At 43.8% G+C, this 25,948-nt stretch overlaps 1 protein-coding gene across 21 annotated transcripts in view; it reads right to left on the reverse strand.

Annotated features, from left to right (window-relative positions):
- PLCH1 (phospholipase C eta 1) overlaps nucleotides 1–25,948 on the reverse strand; it is a 140,716-nt gene that overhangs the window by 46,375 nt on the left and 68,393 nt on the right. For all 21 annotated transcript variants that reach the window (XM_083503761.1, XM_083503762.1, XM_083503756.1 and 18 more), the window contains 7 exons: nucleotides 25,139–25,285; nucleotides 24,162–24,405; nucleotides 21,823–21,952; nucleotides 16,449–16,619; nucleotides 5,742–5,835; nucleotides 3,791–3,994; nucleotides 887–1,007 (listed from right to left, as the gene is read on the reverse strand). In XM_083503761.1, the coding sequence (XP_083359887.1) occupies nucleotides 887–1,007; nucleotides 3,791–3,994; nucleotides 5,742–5,835; nucleotides 16,449–16,619; nucleotides 21,823–21,952; nucleotides 24,162–24,405; nucleotides 25,139–25,285 (1,111 nt within the window). The remainder of the gene's footprint in view (nucleotides 1–886; nucleotides 1,008–3,790; nucleotides 3,995–5,741; nucleotides 5,836–16,448; nucleotides 16,620–21,822; nucleotides 21,953–24,161; nucleotides 24,406–25,138; nucleotides 25,286–25,948) is intronic.

Genomic DNA, 25,948 nt, shown 5'->3' on the forward strand with positions numbered 1-25,948 from the left:
ACATATGTTCTTCTTGTTCTCTTATTCTATATGTTAAGTCTGCAAGTTGTGCATATTCTGTCAACTTAAGTTGGCATTCTTCTTTGGCTGGGACCTCGCTCGTCTTCCATTTGGGGGCTAACAAAACACGAGCCGCAGTTGTTGCATACATAAGTAACCTTTTCTGACACCTGGGAGTTTCAATCTGAATTATCCACAACAGAAAGGACTTGGGTTTTGGGGGGAAGTACTTTTAAACATTTTTTTAAAATTCATTATAGATTATTTCCCAATACCCTTTTATCCGTTTACATGTCCACCACATATGAAAGAATTTTCCCTCCACCTTTTTACACTTCCAGCACTTATCTGATTCTGTCTTGTAAATCTTAGCAAGCCTATGCGGAGCTAAACACCACCTGTGAATCATTTTCAAGTAGTTCTCCTTCAAAGAATAACATGCTGTACATTTCAGGTCACTTTTCCAGAGTTTTTACCAGAGGTTAAAATCTATATTGTGTTCTATATCTATTGCCCAACTCAGCAACAGGGAAATATTTATATTAATCACTGTGCGACTTTAGTAACAGGAGATTATGCCATTATAGTACATTGAATGCATGTACAGTCATACCTTGGTTGACGAACGGCTTAACAGTCAACTGTTTTGGCTCCCAAACACCACAAACCCAGAAGTGAGTGTTCCAGTTTGCGAATCTTCTTTTGGAAGCCAAACGTCCAGCAGGGCTTCTGTGGCTTCCGATTGGCTGCAGGAAGCTCCTGCAGCCAATCGGAAGCCGCACCTTGGAAGTTGAACGTTTTAGAAATTGAACGGAATTCCAGAACGGATTCCATTTGGCTTCCAAGGTATGATGGTACTACTATGTATTGTACCTGCTATACTTACTCATTCTTAACAAAGGCATTTTTGTTGATTGCTTCCACTACATCTTTAAAAAGTATTTTGGATGTAAGAGTATAACCATGATGCACAACTGGCTCCCCATCAGGACCATCCCAGCAGTCAACTGTTGAGACAAGAAAGTTGCACATTAAATAAATATTCTTCCAAAGCATAAACTTTCCCCCTTTTTCTTTCACGATAATGGGAGAGGAAGAGGCATTCCAAGCACGCACACAAAGATCTGGCATGTGGAAATCCTGCTCAACAAATGAGCATTCTCTTATTACATGCATCAAGTCTCATCTTTTCCACAATCTCATGCTGGCAAAATGATTAAAGCTGACTGTTCTGCTGTCATTATCATCAAGCGTAATTAGCAAGGATACCTGCCAAGAAAACTACGGCAGAAGTCCGAGTAAGAGCTCTGACTATAGCCTTTTACTTGGCTAGAGTTGAATTGGGGGGAGGGGTATGCACAAAAAAATTCATATCTTTGTAATGGAAGTTTGATCATTTGCCTACCATCTGGTAGTTAATTTGGTCCTGTATTTGATGAACATGTATGGCACAAAACTGGTTCTCTGGAACAGTCATATGTTGGGACAGTCGAAGGAGATCTGAATTATATAAAAATACTCTAACACAAAAGGGACCTCCTTAACCATATCTTCCTCACCTTGATACATGTACACTTAAGACTATCTTACCATGCAGTCAACCATTCCTAGCATGCCTCTCGAGTCCAAATTGGCTGTTGGTACTGTGAGATGTAAATCATTGGAGCAGTGAAATTCAACATTCCTTGTTTTCCTAGAGTGGACACAGGCAGGGGGATGTTGCTCCAGCCAGTATAACTTCCTGTTCCACTGGTCTGGAGCGTCCTTCCCCTGCGTGTGGCCAGGAAGATGGGTGTGACCCTGGCTGACTTTATAAAAGAGCTGAGTCACACAGCCATCTCTCTCTCTCTCTCTCTCAATACCATGCTGCCATTTTCTTCTCTTGATGCTGTTCTCTTAATGTATTTCGCTATCTGCTGGCTCTCATGGACTCACACTATGTTCTGTAACTACAGGCTAAAGTCTGCCTTCAGGGATCATACGGTGAACTGAATGTGAGGAAACTTCTTGTTACTTTTAAGGAAAGACTCTTGTGTCTTTATTCTTTTAAGAGGGGTCAAAGGGGACACCAGGAATAATCCAGTCTGATCAAGCCAGACTGGATTTCTTAACTAAAGAGATTCAAATGAATCTGCAAACTAGCTTCCTGCTGTATTGAGGGAATCTAGCGTGAGTGAAGGGAGGATAATATTTAATGAATATATCTTCTCCTCTACTATCCTTAACATTCCTATAGGTATCCCCACGGCTACCTACCTGAATCTATCCCCATAGGTACTTAGTCCCAGTCCCACTCACTTCCATTGTGCTCAGTGCTCCAAGCAATGTTCCAAAGAATTCAACATATGCTCCCTAATTAAGCAATCAGGTATTAAAGAATGCATTATGCACCCAGAGCTCCCGTGCCAACTTTACTTCCATGGAAGGTGCAGGGGGGAAATGCACCCAGAGAGGTCCATTCATGGATACTGAATTCAACAAGAGGCTCTGGATCAGGCTGGAATAATATCTTATTAAGCTTACAATTACATGTCACTTCAAATGTTTGTGTTTTGATAACGAACACATTCTGGGCAGAATTACTGGCATATGCCATGATCAGTCCAATAAATGAGAGCTGGTACACTTGTCTGAGACAACTGCAGAATTTTCTACACTGATAGAAATCAATATTTATGTGCCAAATTAAATCAGCGGGAACTTCCCTCCTAGGAGCTCATAGCAGGCATGGGCATAGCTGTCAACGTTTCCCTTTTTTTTAAAGGGAAATTCCCTTATTCCAAATAGGATTCCTCGCAAGAAAAGGGAAAAGTTGACAGCTATGGGCATGGGGCACTTTTTATCAGCATAACAGTGGGAATGAAAAGGTCAAAAAAAACCTCACTGTTTGTTGTAGCCCCAGTGAAAATCACCACCACACCTGCTATTATTCCACCCCCACCCCACCCCAAAGTGACTAAAAAATGATGTGGCTATTAATGTAATAATGTGGTTACTTATATTTATTTAAGCGGTTGCTCCTGACATATTTAGCATCACCTCTGCCTGGGGAATTCTTTTTTTAAGTAATCTTGTTCAATTGCTAACGGAGATAGTAACGCTAAACAGAATGCTCATATGACCTTTTAATTGGATTTTGATTTAAAAGGGTTAGTATTATTACTTTAAACTTGCCAAAGGGCTAACGGAGTTTCTCATACGCATATGAATGAACACCAAAGTCAGTTTTAGCAGTGATGTTTTCAAACTGTCTCTTACCTTTGCATATAAGTGAACCACTTACACTGTGCTTTGCAAATTCGATTTTCAGAAATCTAACTTTCTGAATGGCACCATGCTGCTTACAAACAACTGCAAAGAATCATTTCAGCAGATTCAATATAGATTTCATTTTTGGAAAAAAGAAAAAAGGAGAAGCAGGAGTGTTGGAACAAGTCTACTGCAGCATCACATTACATTCTAATGAAAGAAGCAGCGTTTCAGATTGTATATGGCCAGGGGGCTTTTCGTTCCTGTTGCTTTTCAACAGTAAATCACCTAGTTTTGCTACAAATATAGTGATATGCCAGATCGAATGTTGATCCGTGTGCAGCATAGTTTCTCTGTCTGTCTGTCTCTCCACACACACCTCGTCTGAGGAATTAACCTTTAGACTTAGAGCAAACCCTACAGAAATATTTATTGACTTGATATAAAAAAATAATAATTACATACCACTCAGATGTAAGCAAGCAGTTTACCAAAACCCAACATATTCCAACCTAATATAAAATAAAGGAAAAGAGGACACCTTCAAGACATCGGCAGCCATCTTGAAGAACCCGGGCGTACATCTCAACTTTAGACTGAGACAGAAGCTGGTCACCCGTTAGGTATGTGTTGTGAGAAGAAGCAATGTAGTAATTGCAAAGGGGTTGATCCATATCCTGATTCACCTCACTGTGAAGCGGGTTGAACACGTCACAGGCGGGACTGCGCATGAAGTTTGTGAAGCCTTTGAAGGAACAACAGACAGAGAGATAATAAACTTGCCCAAGTGTCCGATGAACCATGCTTGGGCTTTGTGTTTGGAGGAAATAAATGAGGAGGTGAAGGGGATAGGGAATTAAAAAAGAAAGGGTCTGGAAACAAAGGGTGGGGGGGGACACAATTTCAAAAAACAACACCACCAAACCCTCCCATGGGTTCCTCCACCAATTAAAGCCAAAGTCTAACCCAGGCATAGGCAAACTCCGGCCCTCCAGATGTTTGGGACTACAATTCCCATCATCCCTAGCTAACAGAACCGGTGGTCAGGGATTATGGGAATTGTAGTCCCAAACATCTAAAGGGCCAGAGAGAGGTCCAACCTCTCTCATCAGTATTGTAATGAAAAATAGCTACTTTCCCAGTTGAAACCAAGGAGTAGAAAGAAGTAACACCAGACAAATAGAGTCTTCAGACCTTTTTTAAAAAACAAAAAGTAACAATGAGAGAGAAAAAGAGATTCAAGTAGAGCTATATAAGAGAGCTTCAATAATAAATAAGCAGCAACAGAAGGCTATGAAGGTCCCCAAACACCCAACCCTGTTTATTAAGCTTGTTTTCAGACTGTCTGATTTCTTCAGGCTTTCAGGGGAGGAAAAGGAGGAAAAATTCTCTCAGACCCTAGAGAACTCCACTGTGCCAATTTCAATGTACAGATTCAGGCAAGATTGCTCACATTGACTGCTGCTGTTCCGTCAACAAAATCATTCCGCTAGCAAGCAAGTCATTGTCCTTGCTATCGGAATTTACTCAATAACCGTCCCGGGGGGGGGGGGAGATCATATTTAGTTTTTTGTGGGTATGAGAATTATTTTTCTTCCACTATGAACAATTTGGAATTCTGCATACAAGCTAAAATGGCGTGCATCTATAGAGGCCTTTTAAGGTTGAGGGAGCCCTGTTTATCAGCTGTTGAGAGAGAAGAAAAGGGAGAGCTGAAGCCAAACAACTCATGGGCAGAATTTCCACTTTCTAGCACAAGGTTTTGAAGAAGAAGAGGAGTTTGGATTTGATATCCCGCTTTATCACTACCCTAGTGAGTCTCAAAGCGGCAAACAATCTCCTTTCCCTTCCTCCCCCACAACAAACACTCTGTGAGGTGAGTGGGGCTGAGAGGCCTCAGAGAAGTGTGACTGGCCCAAGGTCACCCAGCAGCTGTATGTGGAGGAGCGGAGACGCGAACCCGGTTCCCCAGATTACGAGTCTACCGCTCTTAACCACTACACCACGCTGGGACTGGAAAGGCAAACTGCGTGTGCGGCCGCTGTCTATGTGAGCAATTTCCCATCCAGATGAGTGGTGTACTCAACAAACCCTACTTCTGCCTAAGAGTGTAGACCTAACAATATTTGGGATGGGTGGTGGGAATGGAAAATTAGAAGAGCCATTGGAAGTATCACTGGGATTGAATTATAGAACAGTTTTGGGCTCAGCAACCTTTGGGGGCCAATGGGCACACTTTTATATTTTATTGTTCTTTTCCTACACCACAATCATTTTTACTGGCAAAAACCGAATGCTTCTCTCAAGTCTAATTTAAAAAGGGGGAGAAGACCCTGAGTGCCTGAGGGAAGGCCACCTTGGCAATCCTTATAATAGTTGGTTGCTCTCACACATAAATCTCATGCCAAACCTTTGCCACAGAAAAAACACTGCTGCATGAAAGCAATATAAGATGCCATTTAAGTAAACAGGGAAAATCTGAAAGATGTTACCTTCTATCCCCAGAACATTTTTGGTCTTGTTTTCTTCCGAAACCTCAAATTTCCTTATGATGTCCAGACAATACTCGGTCGTCACATTGCTCATCTGCACCAAAGACAGGAATGATACATTTCTGATCCTGCGGAGTATGTGACCAACATGCCAAAACTGACTGCCAGACTCAGAATCTCGTTGGAAATCCCTTGGTCATACTCAGCACGCAGCCAACCATGAATGCAACTGTCAGTAAAAATATTCTTCAACGACCTTTTAGAGAGCTGGGGATTCTTGTGGGTACATTAGCCCTTTTCCCCATAAGCATCCTGGCTATCTTTCTAAAGATGAACACTGTGGAGAATTGATGATCACAACTAGAGCTGTATCTGTCAGAGCAGAAGAGCTGTCTGGGCCAAGCTTTCAGTCCTGGTTCAATATTATATCTTAGGGGCCAAATCACTCTTCTTTCCACTGCTGAAGAAGTGGCTACATGTTGCTTTCTGGTGGTATATCAACAAAATTCACACTCGCAAAGTGGGGAGCTTCAAATCACTGCAGGGCAATAAAATGCATGCTTCCAGATGCACTTGTGGTGGTGGGGAAAGTCTGGGCTGCTGATTCACAAGGACAACCATTTTAACAGTTTGAACAGTTATCCCTCCCCCTGCCCTGTTCTACCATAATGTGGGGGGTTGGAGAGAGAGAGAGAGAGAGAGAGAGAGAGAGAGAGAGAGAGAGAGAGACTGTCTTGTGCCAATTTCTGGAAATCAAAGCATGTGAAATGTCCCTTACCCCCACCCACCCACCAGTCCTTTTAGTTCTTTAGCTGATATGTTTATTGTTCCAGCCAAAGGCCATGACAAACTTGTAGCAATAGTATTAATAAAATAACACGGAACATGCATCCATAATATAACCAAACATCCATGATGTAAGAGAGAAATTACCAGAGACACCAGCAAGCTTAAATCTAGCTTGATTTCAGATTAAAGCTTCCAAATCCTCAAAACAATTTGTAGAGATTTTATCTAACTTCCTGTGTGTCCCCCCCCCCCAGCCACTCTGTGTACTACGAAGCTATTGTTGTCACTCAAAAGAAACTGAGCCATTTCTGCTGGAGTGTACCTTCTAGCTTGTGTAAATGGGGGTTTCAAAAAGTGATCTCTTGGGTTTCTATATAAGGGGCAGGCCAACAGATAATGAGTAATGTCTACCACCTGAAGCTGACAACAAATACAACGTCTGTCTGTGTATGGGGACTTGCTATACCAGCCGAGCAAGACTGTGGCGGGTAGTCCTTTTAAAGCAGCAGTTCTAAGAATTTCCAGCCAAAAAGAACCCACAGGTAGATCTGAAATTACAGGGGGACTGTAGTCAGAGATGACTGGAAGGCTAGGACTACACAATGGCCATATGCGATGTGTGTGTGAACACACAAACCACCATTGGCTGTTCTGTCTTTATTAGAAATATAGAAGGGCAGCCAAGCAGGTACCAAACATGACCACCGCAACGTAGAGATTGCACACTGTCCTGCTCTGACAGAGCATTCTTCGGCAGCTAAAGTCACATACCCTCACCTCCAGGCTCTACCATTTAATCCTCCCTCCTCAATTTCATCCTCAACAATCTAAAAACATGGATTCTCTCTTGAGAAATAAGGCCTTCTGGCTACCACATACGATCAACTTAATTTCCCTATATTAGCATTATTTATTGCCCAGCCTCTATCACCTGGCCCCAGGGAGGGTTACAGCAATTTAAAATTAAATATTAAAAGCAATTAGACCAAATTACAGTTGCAGGAATAAGCAAGCTCCATGAAAACACATATCTCGGGTGTCAAAGAGGTGCATCTTCTGTGTGCAGTGGGAACCGTATGAGGAAGGTGCAGAGGGTATTTTACAACATAGGCACTGCCACAGAGAATGCCTGATTTTGGGCCACCACCTTCAAACTTCTGAGGGCAGTGGAGCTACCTCTGTTGATCTTAAACACCCAAGAGGGTCCGTGGAGAATAATAATAATAATAATAATAATAATAATAATAATAATAATAATAATTATTATTATTATTATTATTATTATTATTATTATTATTTATACCCCACCCATCTGGCTGGGTTTCCCAAGCCACACTGGGCAGCTTCCAACAAAATATTAAAATACAATAGTCCGTCAAGCATTAAAAGCTTCCCTAAACAGGGCTGCCTTCAGATGTCTTCTAAAAGTCTGGTAGTTGTTTTTCTCTTTGACCTCTGGTGGGAGGGCGTTCCACAGGGAGGGTGCCACTACCGAGAAGGCTTTCTGCCTGGTTCCCTGTAACTTGGCTTCTTGCACTGAGGGAACCGCCAGAAGGCCCTCGGAGCTGGACCTCAGTGTCCAGGCAAAACAATAGGGGTGGAGATGCTCTTTCAGATATACAGGACCAAGGCCATTTAGGGCTTTAAAGGTGAGCACCAACACTTTGAATTGTGCTCGGAAACGTACTGGGAGACAATGTAGGTCTTTCAAGACGGGTGTTATGTGGTCTCAGCGGCCGCTCCCAGTCACCAGTCTAGCTGCAGCATTCTGGATTAGTTGTAGTTTCCAGGTCACCTTCAAAGATAGCCCCACATAGAGCGTGTTGCAGTAGTCCAAGCGAGAAATAACTAGAGCATGCACCACTCTGGCGAGACAGTCTGTGGGCAGGTAGGGTCTCAGCCTGCATACCAGATGGTGCTGATAAACAGCTGCCCTGGACACAGAATTGACCTGCGCCTCCATGGACAGTTGTGAGTCCAAAATGACTCCCAGGCTGCTCCCTAGACTCCCAGAAGGAATTATTCTTTCAGATAGTTAGGGCCTAAGTCATTTAAGGCTTTGCAACACTAGCACCTTGAACCGAGCCTGGAAACAATCTGGCAGTCAATGCAACGGATTTAAAACAGGGGCTATATGGAACCCAGCGAGTCTATAGAGTTGGTTGACTTGGCCAAACTTTTCCTGAAGGGTGTGAGAGCTCCAGTGTGTTTGCATGGAGCACCTCCACAGAGGACTCCCTCATTCCATTCAACGGTGAAGGAAACTCCACAGAACTCAAGTGAATGGGGAAATCTCATTGTAAAGGAGGTCTGTGTTTGCAGTGGAGGATACACGAAACATTGAACCAGGGGCAGATTTCAGGACATTCACTGATGCCTTGATTCTTCCAAGCACTACACAGTTAAGGTGTCATAGACAAGACAGGAGCAACAGTGAGAACCATTAAGAACATGTGTGATTTTACAGCATAATACACACTCTAGAGGGACCTATTATCCCAGCTGGATTTCAATGGCATTTTAATGCAGTGTATAATATTCGTCACATAACCATGACGAAGGGGAGGGGGAGTTGTCAATGCTTCTGCAGATTCTTTTCATTCAAATTTTGTCTCACTAAACCTTGGCAATCCAAAACTGACCTCATTTATAATATTCATTATCTTTTTCTTTGTGCTTTGATTTCATTTGTTTCCTGCTGGAAAAGAAATTTCATGTTCTCATCTACATTTGAATTACTTAAAACAGATTCCCTAGAAATACCCTCTAGAATGGTTACTATTCATACTTGTATTAGCATATTTGTACACATAGAATATCAATGAAAAAGATAATTAACATTTCAAAATCAGATTGCCCGGGAGATATGTAGTAAAAATATCCACCATTAAAGGATAGAGGTTTTTTAAGACTCTAAGATTAGTGGGTTTTTTAGCAATAGTTTCTCAAAGACACCATCTTCTCCAATTCTGTGCCCAAACTTTGATGCACTGTTTTATCTTTGTGGTTTAGGTATTTGTTTGTCAAATTTGCATCCTGTTTCTCAGCAAAAACAATAAAGGGGGCGGGGTACAAATGACTCTATAAGGTGTGTGTTTATGGAACAACTTGGACAGCAATATTCTGGCTTAATCAACTGAGATATGAACAAGCCTTTTCACTCGTCAATAAATGTGCTTCAGCATTCTGCAGTAACTACTGGGCTGCATCAATAGGAGTATTGCATCTAGATCAAGGGAAGTAATAGTGCCACTGTATTCTGCTCTGGTCAGACCTCACCTGGAGTACTGTGTCCAGTTCTGGGCACCGCAGTTCAAGAAGGACACTGACAAACTGGAACGTGTCCAGAGGAGGGCAACCAAAATGGTCAAAGGCCTGGAAACGATGCCTTATGAGGAACGGCTAAGGGAGCTGGGCATGTTTAGCCTGGAGAAGAGGAGGTTAAGGGGTGATATGATAGCCATGTTCAAATATATAAAAGGATGTCACATAGAGGAGGGAGAAAGGTTGTTTTCTGCTGCTCCAGAGAAGCGGACACGGAGCAATGGATCCAAACTACAAGAAAGAAGATTCCACCTAAACATTAGGAAGAACTTCCTGACAGTAAGAGCTGTTCGACAGTGGAATTTGCTGCCAAGGAGTGTGGTGGGGTCTCCTTCTTTGGAGGTCTTTAAGCAGAAGCTTGACAACCATATGTCAGGAGTGCTCTGATGGTGTTTCCTGCTTGGCAGGGGGTTGGACTCGATGGCCCTTGTAGTCTCTTCCAACTCTATGATTCTATGATTCTATGAACTACAAGGGAAGGAATCCAATCTTCAAGTCAACAGTGTCTAAACCAGGGGTAGGCAACCTAAGGCCCAGGGGCCAGATGCGGCCCAATCGCCTTCTAAATCCGGCCCGTGGACGGTCTAGGAATCAGTGTGTTTTTACATGAGTAGAATGTGTCCTTTTATTTAAAATGCATCTCTGGGTTATTTGTGGGGCCTGCCTGGTTTTTTTACATGAGTAGAAAGTGTGCTTTTATGTAAAATGCATCTCTGGTTATTTGTGGGGCATAGGAATTCATTCCCCCCCTCCAAAATATAGTCCGGCCCCCCACATGGTCTGAGGAACAGTGGACCGGCCCCCTGCTGAAAAAGGTTGCTGACCCCTGGTCTAAACTACTGTGATCAAGTAGTATGTGATCAACTCGGGAAAGTGCAATCCCTATCCAGGGCAGGCAACTGACCAACTTATCAGACACAGGAACCACACAACACACAGTGCCTGTCTTGTCAGAATTCAAGATCAGCTTGATCTATGATAAGAGCTGCTAATCTTCAGATCTGCACCCTTAATGTCCTGCCTCGTAATCCTTGATAAGTGGGGAACAGCTGCAGTTTTTCAGTAGTGGGGAATATGCTTTCTGCCATTTGGTATGCAACAGCAGTGTACTGAGGTCAACGGTGAAGTAATGGATCAGGACTGCATAATTTACTTTAATTGGGCACAGTGGTTCTAAATTCAAGTACCTAGCAACACTGAGACATGGTTCAGGTTCATAATATAAAATAATAAAATGGTTCATTTAATACAGGGGTCAGCAAAATTTTTCAGGTCTGTTCTTCAGACCTTGGGGGGGGGTGGACTATATTTTTAATATATATGCATACTGCAATTAAAGGTAAAGGGACCCCTGACCATTAGGTCCAGTCGTGACCAACTCTGGGGTTTCGGCGCTCATCTCGCTTTACTGGCCGAGGGAGCCGGAGTACAGCTTCCGGGTCATGTGACCAGCACGACGAAGCCGCTTCTGGCGAACCAGAGCAGCACACGGAAACGCCGTTTACCTTCCCGCCAGAGCGGTTCCTATTTATCTACTTGCACTTTGACGTGCTTTCGAACTGCTAGGTGGGCAGGAGCAGGGACCAAGCAATGGGAGCCCACCCCACAGCACCACCCACATCCCAATTACTGCAATTAAGAGGGTGCTAATTTAATAAATTGAAAATCTTACAAGGACTCAGCAAAATTTAGTCAAAATGAAGCATGTTTAAATTCTACTGATTTCTGTGGAAAGAGGAGTATAACACTTCCCATGGAAATCAATGGGGCTCAACAGCACTGCAGTGTAGCTGGATGAGAACTCTACGTTTTTGATATCTAGTCATTTCTACAGATTCAATTGTCCCAGCATAGTCAAGCTGTACTTATCACTTCCAGTTCAGCTCATGAGATTAGTATTGATGTCAAAGCCTATTGGTTTCCAGAGCATTACATATATACACTACAGACATAGTTAAATAATAAGCTCAGCATTTCACAGGTGCTGAAGCTAATCAGAATTATCTTGGTTTAATCCACATGGTGATCAGAATGTGAGACCTGCAGGAGTAAAATTATCCCCCAGAAAAAACGATATTTGGTCCAAGATGTCAGGAACTAGTGAGTATGAAACTAGAGTTTCTTAGTCTGTGCAGAGGGAATAGGTATGAAGTACAGCAAGGTTAAACAGGGAAGACTAGAAGGAATATAATCTAAATCTGGGAATCCAACCAGCCGCCACATTCGTTCATTCAGTGTGTAAACTGCCTTTTAACAGTAGCTAGGCAGCATACAAGACAGAACAAATCCATCAGAGTTATAATGAAATGCAATTAGGATGCAGCAAAAACACAACTATAAAACCAAAGCAAATCACTTTAAAGCAAAGAGTGGAAAAACAAAACACTGCACAGACACAAAAAGTAAGGCAGAAGACAAAGTAGCAAAAAGAAATTCTCAGTTAAAGCAATGCAAAGTATAATGAAAAGGGATGGGGAGTTTTGTAGCAACGAGTGGTTTATGTCTAGTGCTGGAGAGACATCAAATTTGGTGCTGGGAGGGCAATCCACAATCATGGAGAATTTCTCTCTTGTAGTTACCCACTAGTAATAATAATAATAATAATAATAATAATAATAATAATAATAATAATTTATTATTTATACCCCACCCCATCTGGCTGGGCTTCCCCAGCCACTCTGGGCGGCTTCCAACAAAATATTAAAATACAGTAATGCATCAAACATTAAAAGCTTCCCTAAACAGGGCTGCCTTCAGATGCCTTCTAAAAGTTTGGTAGTAATTTTTCTCTTTGACATCTGGTGGGAGGGCGTTCCACAGGGCAGGTGCCACTACTGGGAAGGCCCTCTGCCTGGTTCCCTGTAACTTGGTGGCTTCTTGCAGCGAGGGAACTGCCAAAAGGCCCTTGGTGCTGGACCTCAGTATCCGGGTAGAATGATGGGGGTAGAGACGCTCCTTCAGGTATACTGGACCGAGACCTAGTTAGATTTGACTAAGTACCACGTAAACATCCTTGGGTCCTAAAAACTGACCGTCATCCAACAAAACTAGGACCAGACAGTACCCTGGGCATTTCTGCATTCATCACAGGATTCAAAATGTGGCGATTTAAAGTTAGCTTGTTTCAAACAAACCAGAGTTAACTTTAACCACAATTTGTTTGCTTGTTTGTTAGTTTAGACAAAAGGACAAACTGTGGTTAAACAAAAATTAAACAAAAATGGAAAGGAAAGCTTTCCATCATATAACATTTAGGAAGGGAAGCTTTTTAAGCTTTAATGTTTTATTATGTTTTTATATATGCCCAAAGTGGCTGGGGAAACCCAGTCAGATGGGTGGGGTACGTTGTTGTTGTTGTTGTTGTTGTTGTTGTTGTTGTTGTTGTTGTTCCAGCTTTTCCTGCCAGTATCACAGTCCTTGGCTTTGCTGCTTGAAGCTGATGAGTTTTCTAGGCCAAAACATCAAGAAGGCACCAGGTTGGGGGAGGCTGGCTTAAGATTTTTTCCTCTTTAGGAAGTAATTTATGTATTCCTTTATACGGTGCTGTGATCATCAAATAAAGTGTTCTAGAAATATTATACTGTGATAAGTATGGGTGATAAGAGAGTCCATTCGTATTCTGTAGTAATGCTTAGTGTTGGACGGAGACCTCAGAGACCAGGGGTTCAAATCCCCACTCAGCCATTAAGCTCATTGGGTGACCTTGGGGCAGTCACTAACTCAGTAAACCTACCTCACAGCGTTTTGGTGAGGAGAAAAGTACAAAAAAGAGGAGCCATGTATACTATCTTGAACTCCTTGAAGGAAAAGTGCGATAATGATTTTATCATGAACCAACCCAACTCCTACAATGGTGAAAGTTCCACAGGATACTTGCAAACAAAATAAATATACATATTACGTGTTTTTAATCAGAGAGGGAATCAGGGAAGGATGTTGGACTAGACGGGCCTTGGACCCAATCCAGCAGGGTTCTCCCTTACTTATTAATGCTGCTTCATGGCAGCAAACCTGGATAACTCAGCTAGTTAGAGCATGATGCTGATAATGCGAAGGTTGCAGGTTCAATCCCTGTATGGGACAGCTACATATTCCTGAATTGCAGGGGGTTGGACTAGATGATCCTCAAGGTCCCTTCCAACTGTGATCCTATGAAATATGCAACAACTATATACTGCAAAATAGACTGTTTTGTCAGTTTGCATTTCTTAGTACAGAAAGTATTGATCTGATGTGTAGAGATTGTTCCCATTCTGATTAATTCAAGAGTGTTCTGGAAAGTTTTCTTTCTATGTGAAGGAAACAGACAGAGAGTTCTTGTTTGGATTATTCCTTCTGGGAAGCTGGTTTAAACTGGTTATGTTATCTTTTTGTCAAGGTCATGATGACTATAATAGTAGGGCCAGAAGGAGACTGGGTTTCACTCACTTTCTCCTTCTGTCTCTTTGTTCAGTATTCTGTTATGTAGGCTATACAGTGGTACCTCGGGTTACATACACTTCAGGTTACAGACTCCGCTAACCCAGAAATAGTACCTCGGGTTAAGAACTTTGCTTCAGGATGAGAACAGAAATTGTGCAACGGCGGCGCCGCAGCAGCAGGAGGCACCATTAGCTAAAGTGGTCTTCAAGTTAAGAACAGTTTCAGGTTAAGAACGGACCTTGGGAACGAATTAAGTACTTAACCCGAGGTAGTCTTAAGGTTTAGACTTATTATAAGCATTGTAAGTTCTATTGTAAGTGCTGCAACTGGATTTTTATGGACTGTGCCAATCCTGAACGTATTGGATTTGTGACCGTTATGCTCATTTGCCTTCAGTAGCAGTAAAGCTCCGCTGGATGAAATACAGAGGAACCTCGGGTTGCGAACGTGATCCGTGCAGAAGGCACATTTGCAACACGCAACGTTCGCAACCTGCAGCGGCGCATCTGCGCATGCGCCGAAATCTGGAAGTAACCCTTCCGGTACTTCTGGGTTCGGCGCAGTGCGCAACCCAAAATGCGTAACCTAAAGTGTCTGTAACCCGAGGTACCACTGTATTAATTTCCTCTGGTCTATTTTTTGGAAACTCTGCAACGTGTTTTAATTTCTTTCCTCCTCGGAGATGGCGCGACATGTTTTCCCTGCCCCCAAGCCGAAAAGCTGTGGTGGCTCTGCATGGTTGGCTCCAGGGCTTGGGCAAAAAATAAGGGCATAAAATGGAGTCTGTGCACCCTGGCTGCATAGCTCTGTACTGGACTAACTTCAACTGGTCAGTGAGCAGCAGCCTTCTCATTACCCTCGCCTCCGTGTTTCTCACACATCTTCTGTTACTCATTGGCAGCAGGTCAAGGCTCAGTGAGCTGCCCATCCCACTGGAACCCCTCCTTGTCTCCAGAAGGGAGGTCATAATGCTGACAGTGCACGTGGTCCTTTGAATGGATGGCAGGTGTTTCTCAAAGCCACTGATCCAAGGTGTAGTAATGGAAACAATACGACTGCCTTGCATGAGTTCACTCCAAAAGCACCTACGGAACTGCGATGGGGAGAGGGCAGAGAGGCTGGGCGCCTGACAGCTGACAAATGTATTGGTAATGAACAACAGATGACAAGCAGAAGCCGGGAGCAGCAGTGAAACAAAAAACCAATTATTTACAACAGGTGTGGGCAGTGTCTACTGCCCGTGGCCCACACACATATTGATGAAGTCCACAATCTGCCTTACTGGATCCCTCAAAAGTCCCAGCCTTTTAAAAGTACTGTATTTTTCCATGTATAAGACGACCTTTTTCTGATTATTTGTGTGCGTGTGTGTGATAAATTGAGGGTCGTCTTATACACAGGTTAATATGCTATGTAAGCGAGGGCTGGTGCCATGGAGGTAGCAGGGAAATGTCAGAGAGGGGGCTGCTTAACCGCTCTTCCTGGCTGAGGAAGAGTATTTGGTGAGTGCCAGTATGCGGTGTATTACAGCACCAGTTCCGTCGGCCAGAGCGGGGGATCGTGGAAAAGCTGCTCAACAGCTCAGCGAACTTACAAAAGAAGCTCAGCAACTGTTGAGGGCTCCCAAAAATAGGGGTCGTCTTATACACGGGGTCATGTTATACACGGGAAAATACAGTATACCTCCTTCCGTGCTATATAGAAATATGTCTGGTGTAAAAGTTATTTTTCCAGCACAGGGGACTCCTTCACTCTGCCATACATAAACTAAATTTGCTGACAGGTAGGAATTGCAAATCCTTACCTGGCAGCTCATGTTTTTGCCTGCTAGATGACATTTAAATGCTCAAGGTCCAAAAAAGGGCACTTACGCCCATTTATTTAACAAATGTGTAGGGCACAAGATTCCCAAGGCATCAAATAATAAAGACCATATAGAATCAATAAACAATTTATAGACTGTCAATATAAATATTTGTGTTAAGGGATCCAAACACAAGCGAGAATAATTGGTAAATATTTTCAAGACAAATGAATGCAAAATTATTTTTCCTTATACGGCTGACTTCATTTTCTCCATCTCAAAAGCCTTCAAGGCTGGACATTGAGACAGAAGCAAAAGACATTTTGACATGCGTGAATGGAAAGACATTTATTTCTTGGTTTTCCTACCTTTTGTTCCACTTTCAGAAACTGAGCAAATTCCTCGACAGTGAGGTGGTCTTTCTTGTCGCTGTAGCTCAAAAGCAGTAAGTAGAGGTCGCGCCTTAATGACATCATCTTGTAAAACACAGAAAACTCTTCAAAGGTCAAGGTCCCCTGGTTCTCATCGGTGTCGGCCTCCTGAGGAACAAGCATAACCAATTATGTTATGCTGGGTAGCATGGCAGGCTGTTCACAGTAGGAAAAGATAATTGTGAATTCCCATGTGACTCAATTCAGACTTAATTTAGACCTGGGGCCCTCCAGATGTTGCTATACAACTCCCATCAAGCCTGACCATTGGCCACACTGGTTGGAGATGCAACCTGGAGTCTGACAAAATCTGGAGGGGAAAAGGTTCTCCATCCATTCTATAACCATCATTTTTAGAATTCCAAACCACAGTTTGAGCTTCCAAACACACCACAGGCAAGCCATACTTAGAGCTGCTTATTTGCTTTTGTTTTCCACCCTCCTGGCACTCCATTTCATACCTTTCTTTGTGCTACAGCAGCCTCTGAATGCAGAACGATGACCATAAGCGTGGCTTGAAATTCACACGTCAGACAAAACTATAACAAACCTAGGGATCTTATCTGAGGACTCAGCTACATTAGTCAAGAAACAGCATTTTGAATGTGTTATAAACATGCAACACCAGATGGTGCCAGAGAGCAAAAGAAATTTCTAAGCGTTTTCCCAAAGCGTTTTTTTTCTTTTGCAATGATTTAAATTCTGACTAATTGATACCATTTTTTCCCTTGTGTGTAGATCCACCTTGAGCCAATGAATCACTTCCCATGCCATGCCAAACCATAGTTTCTTTTTAAACAATGGTTTAATCATGAACACACCTTCCCACACTGTGGCACAAACAAGCCATGGCATGTTTGTTATGTTGCAAAACCTCAGTCATGGTTTGCTTCTTCTTCTTTTCCAAATAAACTACGAGCAGTAATCCAGAAATAACCTCCTGACTTACAGTTTGTGACTTGTTTCAAGCGAAATGCTGTACTAAGGCTTGGTTGTGTCATTCATGGTTAAACCATGGTTTGGAACTGGCTATGGTTTGGTGTGACGAGCAAACCAGCCCAAGGCATCAACCAATCCCAAATCCCAGCCATTCCTGTGGTTGTCATTCAGCAGCTGTTCCATATGCCAACAGCACACCAAGCCAGGAGGGACATTCAAATGCCTCTGCTGCGTGTGTCAACCTAAATGCATGCAGTGTTTACATAGCAGCAGCCTGAGTCACCAGAGCTAGGTAGCAGTGGAGGACAAATACGTGAGTCACAAGCTGGGAGAGATGCCAGAAGTGGGGTCCAGAGCCAGAGCCAGAAGGAAGGCCAAGGTAGCAGAAAATCGGCAGTGACAGACACAGTGACAGACAAGTGAAGGAGATAAGAAAAAGGATTAAAAGCTGAACTGGAAGGAATCCCGATCTCCTGGAAAACGGGATAGAGTTGACTGCATTCAAATATAATAATAGTATAGTAGTAGTAGTAGTAGTAGTAGTAGTAGTAATTTATTATTTATACCCCAACCATCTGGCTGGGTTTCCCCAGCCACTCTGGGTGGCTCCCAACAGAATATTAAAAACATGATAATGTTAGCAATTTCGCTCCTCCGATGCTGCATTTGTGATTGGTGTAAATCACATGCCTGCCTGAGAAGAGTGTGGGAAATGGAAGACAGTCTTATCTCTTCCTCTGTATGTACTTTGTAATGTACTTTCACTTTTACTTGTGCCTGTTGTTCTCTCAGAGCTGGAGAGAATGGACACCATTATGCTTTTGTCTGTACATAGTGTGTAAATAAATAGTAGATTAAACATTAAAAACTTCCCTAAACAAAGCTGCCTTCAGATGTCTTCTAAAAGTCAGATAGTTGTTTATTTCCTTGATATCTGGTGGGAGGGAGCTCCACAGGGTGGGCGCCACTACTGAGAAGGCCCTCTGCCTGATTCCCTGTAACCTCACTTCTCACAGTGAGGGAACCGCCAGAAGGCCCTTGGCGCTGGACCTCAGCGTCTGGGCTGGATGATGGGGGTGGAGACGCTCCTTCAGGTATACTGGGCCGAGACCATTTAGGGCTTTGAAGGTCAGCACCAACACTTTGAATTGTGCTCAGAAACGTACTTAGGAGCCAATGTAGGTTTTTCAAGACCGGTGTTATGTGGTCTCAGCGGCCACTCCCAGTCACCAGTCTAGCTGCCGCATTCTGGACTAGTTGCAGTTTCTGGGTCACCTTCAAAGGTAGCGCCATGTAGACCACATTGCAGTAGTCCAAGCAAGAGATAACTACGAAAGCGACACTGATCAGCACTCAAAATGTCCACTGCTAAATCCCACACAAAAGATTCAGCATGGTACAGTGGTTAGAGCGTTGGACTATTTGGAGGGAGACCCAGGTTCAAACTCCAAATTAGCCACAAAGCTCACCGGGTGATCTTGGGCCAGTCACTATCTCTCAAGCCTAGCCGCCCTCACAGAGCTGCTGTGCCGAGAAAAGGGGGAAATCGCTGACACGACCTTGAGCTTCTTGAAAGGAAATGTAGGACAGAAACGTAACAAAATAAAATAATTTAACAAAGGTAATGTCTTCAAATACATTGATCTCCAGCTCCACTGAGTTGAATGGGACTCATACCCAAGAAAATGTATAGCAGCCTTAAATATGAGGCTTAAATGTGAGGCTTTGAATGAAAATCAGCACAGTGCTGCCTCTGAATTTTAAACCTAGCTGCGGGAGGCTGGGGGGGGGGGTGTGAGCGGAATTCCACGGCCTCAAATTGTTTCATTTCTGCTGCCAAAATACTATTCAAGAACATTAAAAGCCTACAACAACAGAGGACTCGGGGAGAAATATCAAAACACTAACTCTACTTTTGATTGCTGTTTTTGAGTCTGTCCTGAGGGAAGAAAGGTGCGTAACCTACTACATGCTATTATGGATTTTTTATTTTTCAAAAAAACCAACAACTTTCAGCACCTGCTTAAGAGGATTTGCTTGGGATTTACAAAACATTTCACAGTAGTTCTTCCAAAGTACACTCTTCTTTTGTGTAGTTAAGTCCCCGGAGTAACAAGCTTTCAATGAAGGAAGTTTGGCTTGCTAAGTTTCAGACAGCTGGCTGAAAGCCATTCCAGAAGGGAGAGTGGAAAAGGGTTCCTCATTATTAGGCCTGTTCAAATGATACTCATGTGTAGGGCATATACAGTGGTACCCCGCAAGACGAATGCCTCGCAAGGCGGACAACTCGCTAGACGAAAGAGTTTTCCGTTTTGGAGGTGCTTCGCAAGACGAATTTCCTATGGGCTTGCTTCGCAAAACGACAATGTCTTGCGAGTTCCTGCTGGGTTTCCCCCCCCCCCTTTTTCTAAGCCGCTAATCAGCTGATCCGATCAGCAGATAAGCCGCTAAAAGCCGCTAAAAGCGCTAATCCACTAATCCGTCAATGGGCTTGCTTCGCAAGACAAAAAAACCGCTAGACAAAGAGAATCACAGAACGGATTCTTTTCGTCTTGCGAGGCACCACTGTATGTAATGTTGATGGAGTGGGGGCAGGGCAGGCACACTTTTACTGCTGCTCCCACCTTCCAGGTGTAACAACCATGAGAAGGGCACAGCTTTCTGCGTAGGAGTTCAAACATGCAAGCATGTGATCACATGTACGGGTTCCATGCAATGGAGCACTTGTCCCAAACAGTCGAAGCCCCTAGGCATGAACTGGTGCTTTCGCGTTTGAGTTTATTTGAAGACGATCAGCACACATTTCTTGCAGGAAATAAAGACCCAAGGGCAGTGTCAAAAAGCACAGTCCAAATCCACCATCATTACAGATTTCCCCTACACATCAAATTAAAGAGTGGGATGCATTTGGGTGTGGGCTGTTGAGCTCCTTTACCTCGGAAAGATACAGGGCATGCAAACAAAGAATTTGTTCACACGTTCTTTGAACCTCCTCAGAGTAAAAGGAGGATGGTGCGGCTGCCTCCAGGACAGCTATACCCCTGTCAGTCTTGGGACAAAGGCCCAGCCATGACCCAGCTCTCTGGAGGAGCCAACCCCCTTGCAAGACTCCAAGACTGTTTAAAAAAACCTAATGAGTGGATGCTATAAAGGCAGCATGGCCTTCCATAACTGCTGGAGGGCTGAAAGTTGCCCCGCCACAGCCACACAAAGGGATAAAGGGAATGTGATTCACAATCACAGTACCTTTGGTCAATCTGCCTGCAAAACTTTCAAAACACACTTCCCTTGCCTATCTCCCCTGCTCTCAACACACAGTGGGAGTTTCAAAACATATGTAATAAATGCTGTTGCATCCCATTAAAGTTATTATTTGTTTGTTTGCACATCCTTACATTTGTGCCCCACTTAAGGAGATACGTGGTTCTTCTCCTCCTTGTTGTGAAAAGATAAAAGGTAAAGGACCCCTGGACGGTTAAGTCCAGTCAAAGGCGACTAGGGAGTGCGGCACTCATCTTGCTTCAGGCCAAGGAGCCGGCATTTGTCCACAGACAGCTTTCCATGTGGCCAGCATAACTAAACCACTACTGGCGCATGAAGGACTGTGATGAGCGCTAGAGCACACAGAAATGCTGCTTGCCTTCCCACCACAGTGGTGCCTATTTATCTACTTGCACTGGTGTGCTTTTGAACTGCTAGGTTGGCAGGAGCTGGGACAGAGCAACGGGAGCTCACCCTGTCATGGGGATTTGAACCACTGACCTTCTGATTGGCAAGCCGAAGAGGCTCAGTGGTTTAGACCACAGCGCCACCCGCGTCCCATGCAGTTGTATCCTCAAAGCAACCCTGGGAGGTAACTTAGACTGAGAGATAAAGAGTAACTGGGCCAAGGTGAGATTCTTAGTTAAGGGGGGATTGGAATCCAGACTTCCCAAAGTCCAATGCTAACTGCTACACCGCAATGGCTCTAACGCTAGGGAGCTGCTAAGTTATGGGTGCAGAATGAGAAGGGAAATAGTGCTGCTGTGTTCCAAGGAAACTCACAGCACAACAGTGCAGCGAAATACAGAGGACACTAAAAGCAACTGGGTCTAAAAGAGATCAATCACTGGCCTCAACACAAAGCAGATTTCAGCATGCAGCCTGCAATTAATTAAATGCTATAATTCCTTGAGAGAGGCCTGATGCCAGATGTCAACAGTCCAGCAAGAGCCAGATGCTGACATGGCCACAATGATTAGCTTGTCCCCATCATCTCTTCAATTAATGGCATCCCACAGCCTGCCCATTAATCTTCATCGATATCCTCGGGATTCTCACCTTTCATGGGACTAACACTTAAGCTCCCGGGAGGGCAAGGAAAGATGCTCACCTGAAACATTTGTCTTACTTTCCTTCGGGGCAGGCTGACGTTCAGTTTATGCATCAACTGGTGAATCTCTTCAATATTCAGCAAACCATCACCATTCTTGTCTGCTTCCTGAAAGGTCTGCTTCACCCAAGTGCAGATGAATTAAGGAAAGGGTAAAAGGCTTGTACCAAAATGTTCCTAGCTTTGCTTTTGAATTATTGAAGAATGCAAAAGGAAAGAGGTGAGTTATATAAATCAGGCACAGGCTGACAAACACACTATTTGGGGTGTGGCAACGAGAAACAGTTCACACACAATATTTTCCCCAAAAGGGACAGCACACACACTGCAAATGTTTCCACCTCTCCATGCATATCCATATCCATATCCATATCCATATCCATATACAGTGGTACCTCTAATTACGAATTTAATTCGTTCCAGAGGTCCGTTCTTAACCTGAAACTGTTCATAACCTGAAGCACCACTTTAGCTAATGGGGCCTCCCGCTGCTGCTGCGCCGGCACTGCGCGATTTCTGTTCTCACCCTGAAGCAAAGTTCTTAACCCGAGGTACTATTTCTGGGTTAGCGGAGTCTGCAACCTGAAGCATATGTAACTTGAAGCATATGTAACCCGAGGTACCACTGTATACACACACACACACACACACACACACACACGATCTTCAATGGAGCTTCCTCCTTCGCAAGTATGTGGAGGATTGCAGTTTCAGTTGTTGTTTTGTCTACATTCTCCAGCTCTGCAATAGCCTCTTGGACAACCATCCAACTTCATGGAACCTTTCTCCTATTGGTTGCTTTCTCCCTCTGCCCTTCTCCCCCCCCCAAACTGATGCACCCCCCTTTCAAATCCACATCCCCTAGTGGCTTCTGTTCTCTTCCCACTCCAGCTGGAGCTGTTACAGGGGTTATTTCTCCCTGCCGCCTCCCCAGCTGCCAAGACCGATAATGCAAACAAGGCTTGAAGTCGCATTTCAGCACAACCAAACACACGGCAGCAACATGCAGGCCTCCAAAAGTCAGGGATAAATATAGAAAGTGCGGAAGGAGTTTATGGAGCTTGTAATTTGCTACAAAAGGCTGGCAAGCGCTTCTCTGTCTTCCGACAGTCGGAGCTGAAATTTGGAGGTGGGGATTATCAGGCCTGAGAAAGCGTCCCCTGCTTTCGCAGTTCACTTGGGCAACCTGGGTCCAACGAAATGGGAGTCACGATCCCATATCTTTGCTGGAGAATAATTTGTTTCATTTCCAACTAGTTTAATACTCTGGGAAAAGTGAATCTTCAAGTGAGTTTCCCACCACCAACCACCCCTCCCTGAACTTACTCCTGCTTTGCAATGTCTTCAGTCCTTGTTTTGTCTTTAGCATATAGTGACATGAAAGACTGATTGATTGAGTGATTGATTATCGGGAAATGCCTCCCACCTAGTTATTTTATTTTTCACCTTCCATTTTCCCTCTCTGCTTTGTCTCTGAGCAAAACTGAACCATCTGCAGTCCAGCTAACATAGTCCTGGCTTGAACTTTAACATTTCTTTCTTTCTAAATGTGGTCACAGTCCAGGGATGCTTGCATGCAGGAAAATGCAATACTGTACTAGTATAGTAACAAATTTTGCCTACCTGCAATGGTTATTTAATTCTGCCACCAAATGCAGATGCCTCACACTACCTATAGATGGTGCAACTAAAATTCCAGGGCACTGCTGCCAAAGAGGATCTTGAGAAGGACTCAGTAGCTCACCAGGTTTTTTGTAATTATTATTTAATCAGAATTAACAAAGATAAAGTTGTACAACCACAGTGGTTGTACAACTCTACATCTGTTAATCCCGATTACCTTTCAGAAAAAGGGAACAGAAGGAATATCACCCCACAGGGTGGTATCTAAGATATTAATCAAATCAAAAATAGCAAGCAAAAAAGCAAATCTAGGCAATCAAAAAACAAAGGCCTTTTTAAAAATATGACCAGAGGTGAATCTCGGGGCACACCTTGTACCTCAAAGCATGTCATGATGCAAGAGGCTGTGGCTTTCCAAGTCAGTGGCGTAGCGTGGGGGGTGCAGGGGGGGCCGGCTGCACCGGGTGCAACATCTGGGGGTTAGGGTTAGGGGGCGCAAATCCACGGGTTAGGGAGCGCAAATTACTTGCCTTGCCCCGGGTGCTGACAACCCACGCTACGCCACTGCTCCAAGTGTTTCTGGATGACAACTCCCATCATCCAAACTGGCTGGGGCCAATGGAAGCTGCCATCCAATAATGTTTGGAGGCCCACAGGTTCTCCACCAACCAGAATCCCCAGACACGGAGCCAGAATCTAGCTTCCTGAAAGGATATTGATCGTGTGTTCTCTGTCGCTTGGCTAGAGAGTCCTCGTCGCTGATCCCAGCCATCAGGTACTTCAAACCAGTGATCCAGGTGCGAGCTTCCTCTGGGTTGGAAGTGATCAGATCCAGCGACTCCATATGGTTGCCGTGGTAAATGGTGAAGCAGCAGCTCGGGTCAAAGTTGCCTTCAGCATGGCGATGGAATATTTCTGACTGCCGTCCTTCAGTCACTTTGTAGATGGAATCAATTATGACTGTAAAAGCAAGACAAAACAGGGGGGAACCCGAAAAGTGAAAGGGCTCAGATTCTTCAGGTTTCCATATTGTTCCTTGCAATTTAGCCTTCTACCTTAATGAGCTAGGCCGAAAATGATTAAAGAGAAAGTTTTTGGGTGGCTTTATAGAAAGCTCCTTGATAGATATTGTGCAAAGTTGCATCCCTCTGAAGATGTAAGTCACTCTTCCCCAAGCTGGTGCCCTCCAGATCCCTCACTATTGGTCATGTCAGCTGAGGTTGATGGGAGTTGGAGTCCAAAATGTCTGGGGGGAGTATCGGGGGGGTGCTCTTGTTAAGTGAGGGGGAGGCACAAAACAGGAACTCAGGAAGGAAGGAAGGAAGGGGAAGGAGGGAAGGGAAGGGACTGTGTATTGCTTTAGCTACTACAGGTGAAGATACTGGATACATTTTACACTGCAAACCAGTGTACATAAGGTAAAGGTAAAGGGACCCCTGACCATTAGGTCCAGCCGTGACTGACTCTGGGGTTGCGGCGCTCATCTCGCTTTACTGGCCGAGGGAGCCGGTGTACAGCTTCTTCTTCAACTTAACCATGGGGACAGGGTTTGAATGTGAGAAGCAAGTGGACAGGGGATTTGGGCCACATGAAAGGGGCTAGGAGTGATGGATATGTACCTGCCCTTTCCAAATTCAAAAAAGGATAGATCTAAAAGATGCACACACAAAAACGTGTCTTAGAAAGAACTTACTTTTCGCTTTTTCGCTTTTCCTGGATGGCCTCCATCGGATGCAAGTCCTGTGTTCATCGAGGTAAAAAAGGCGCACAAGTCCTTTGGCTCCACTCTTCAGTTTAACCATCTGAGTCCCAGACTGCATTACACTCATGCATCTTTCAACTGAGGGGGGGGCAGGGGACGAGAATACAACAAATATAGCTGAAAGAGTGATTTGATGCCTAAGTAATTACTGCAGCGCTTATCAACAGAATAAATACTGCATAATCCTTTTATTTTTCATCTGATATGAAGGAAAGCTGGGGATTAATCAGCCTCTGAAAACATTTGTAACATTAGAATGAAGCCTATTTAAGAAATTGTAACTAGCATTGAGCCTTTGTCCTGCATTCATCCTGATTGGCTTACAGGGTCTCTCTCTCTCTCTCTCTCTCTCTCTCTCTCTCTCTCTCTCTCTCTCTCTCTCTCTCTTTCTCTCTCTCTATCACACACACACACACACACACACACACACACACACACAAACAAAAACACACATCTTCCTGTAATCATCTGTTCATTCCACACGTTTCAGGGCATTTAGTCTTCACTTGTCTAATCACAAAAAGTTTGTGTTTTAAAACAGACTTGTACTAGAGTAATGTACTTAGGGTTGCCATATTTCAAAAAGTAACCCAAGAGTTTTACAAACCCAAATTTTTACAAAAACACCAAAAATTTCGATTGACTTGCCTAAAATCCAATACAAAGCGCCACATTTCAGAAATTCCCCCCAACGTCATTTCTGCCTTTGAAATCCCAGTAAAGTCTGGGAAAATTCAGATG

This window comes from Podarcis liolepis (assembly GCF_965112155.1).
Source record: "Podarcis liolepis genome assembly, chromosome: 5".
Taxonomy (NCBI): Eukaryota; Metazoa; Chordata; class Lepidosauria; order Squamata; family Lacertidae; genus Podarcis; species Podarcis liolepis.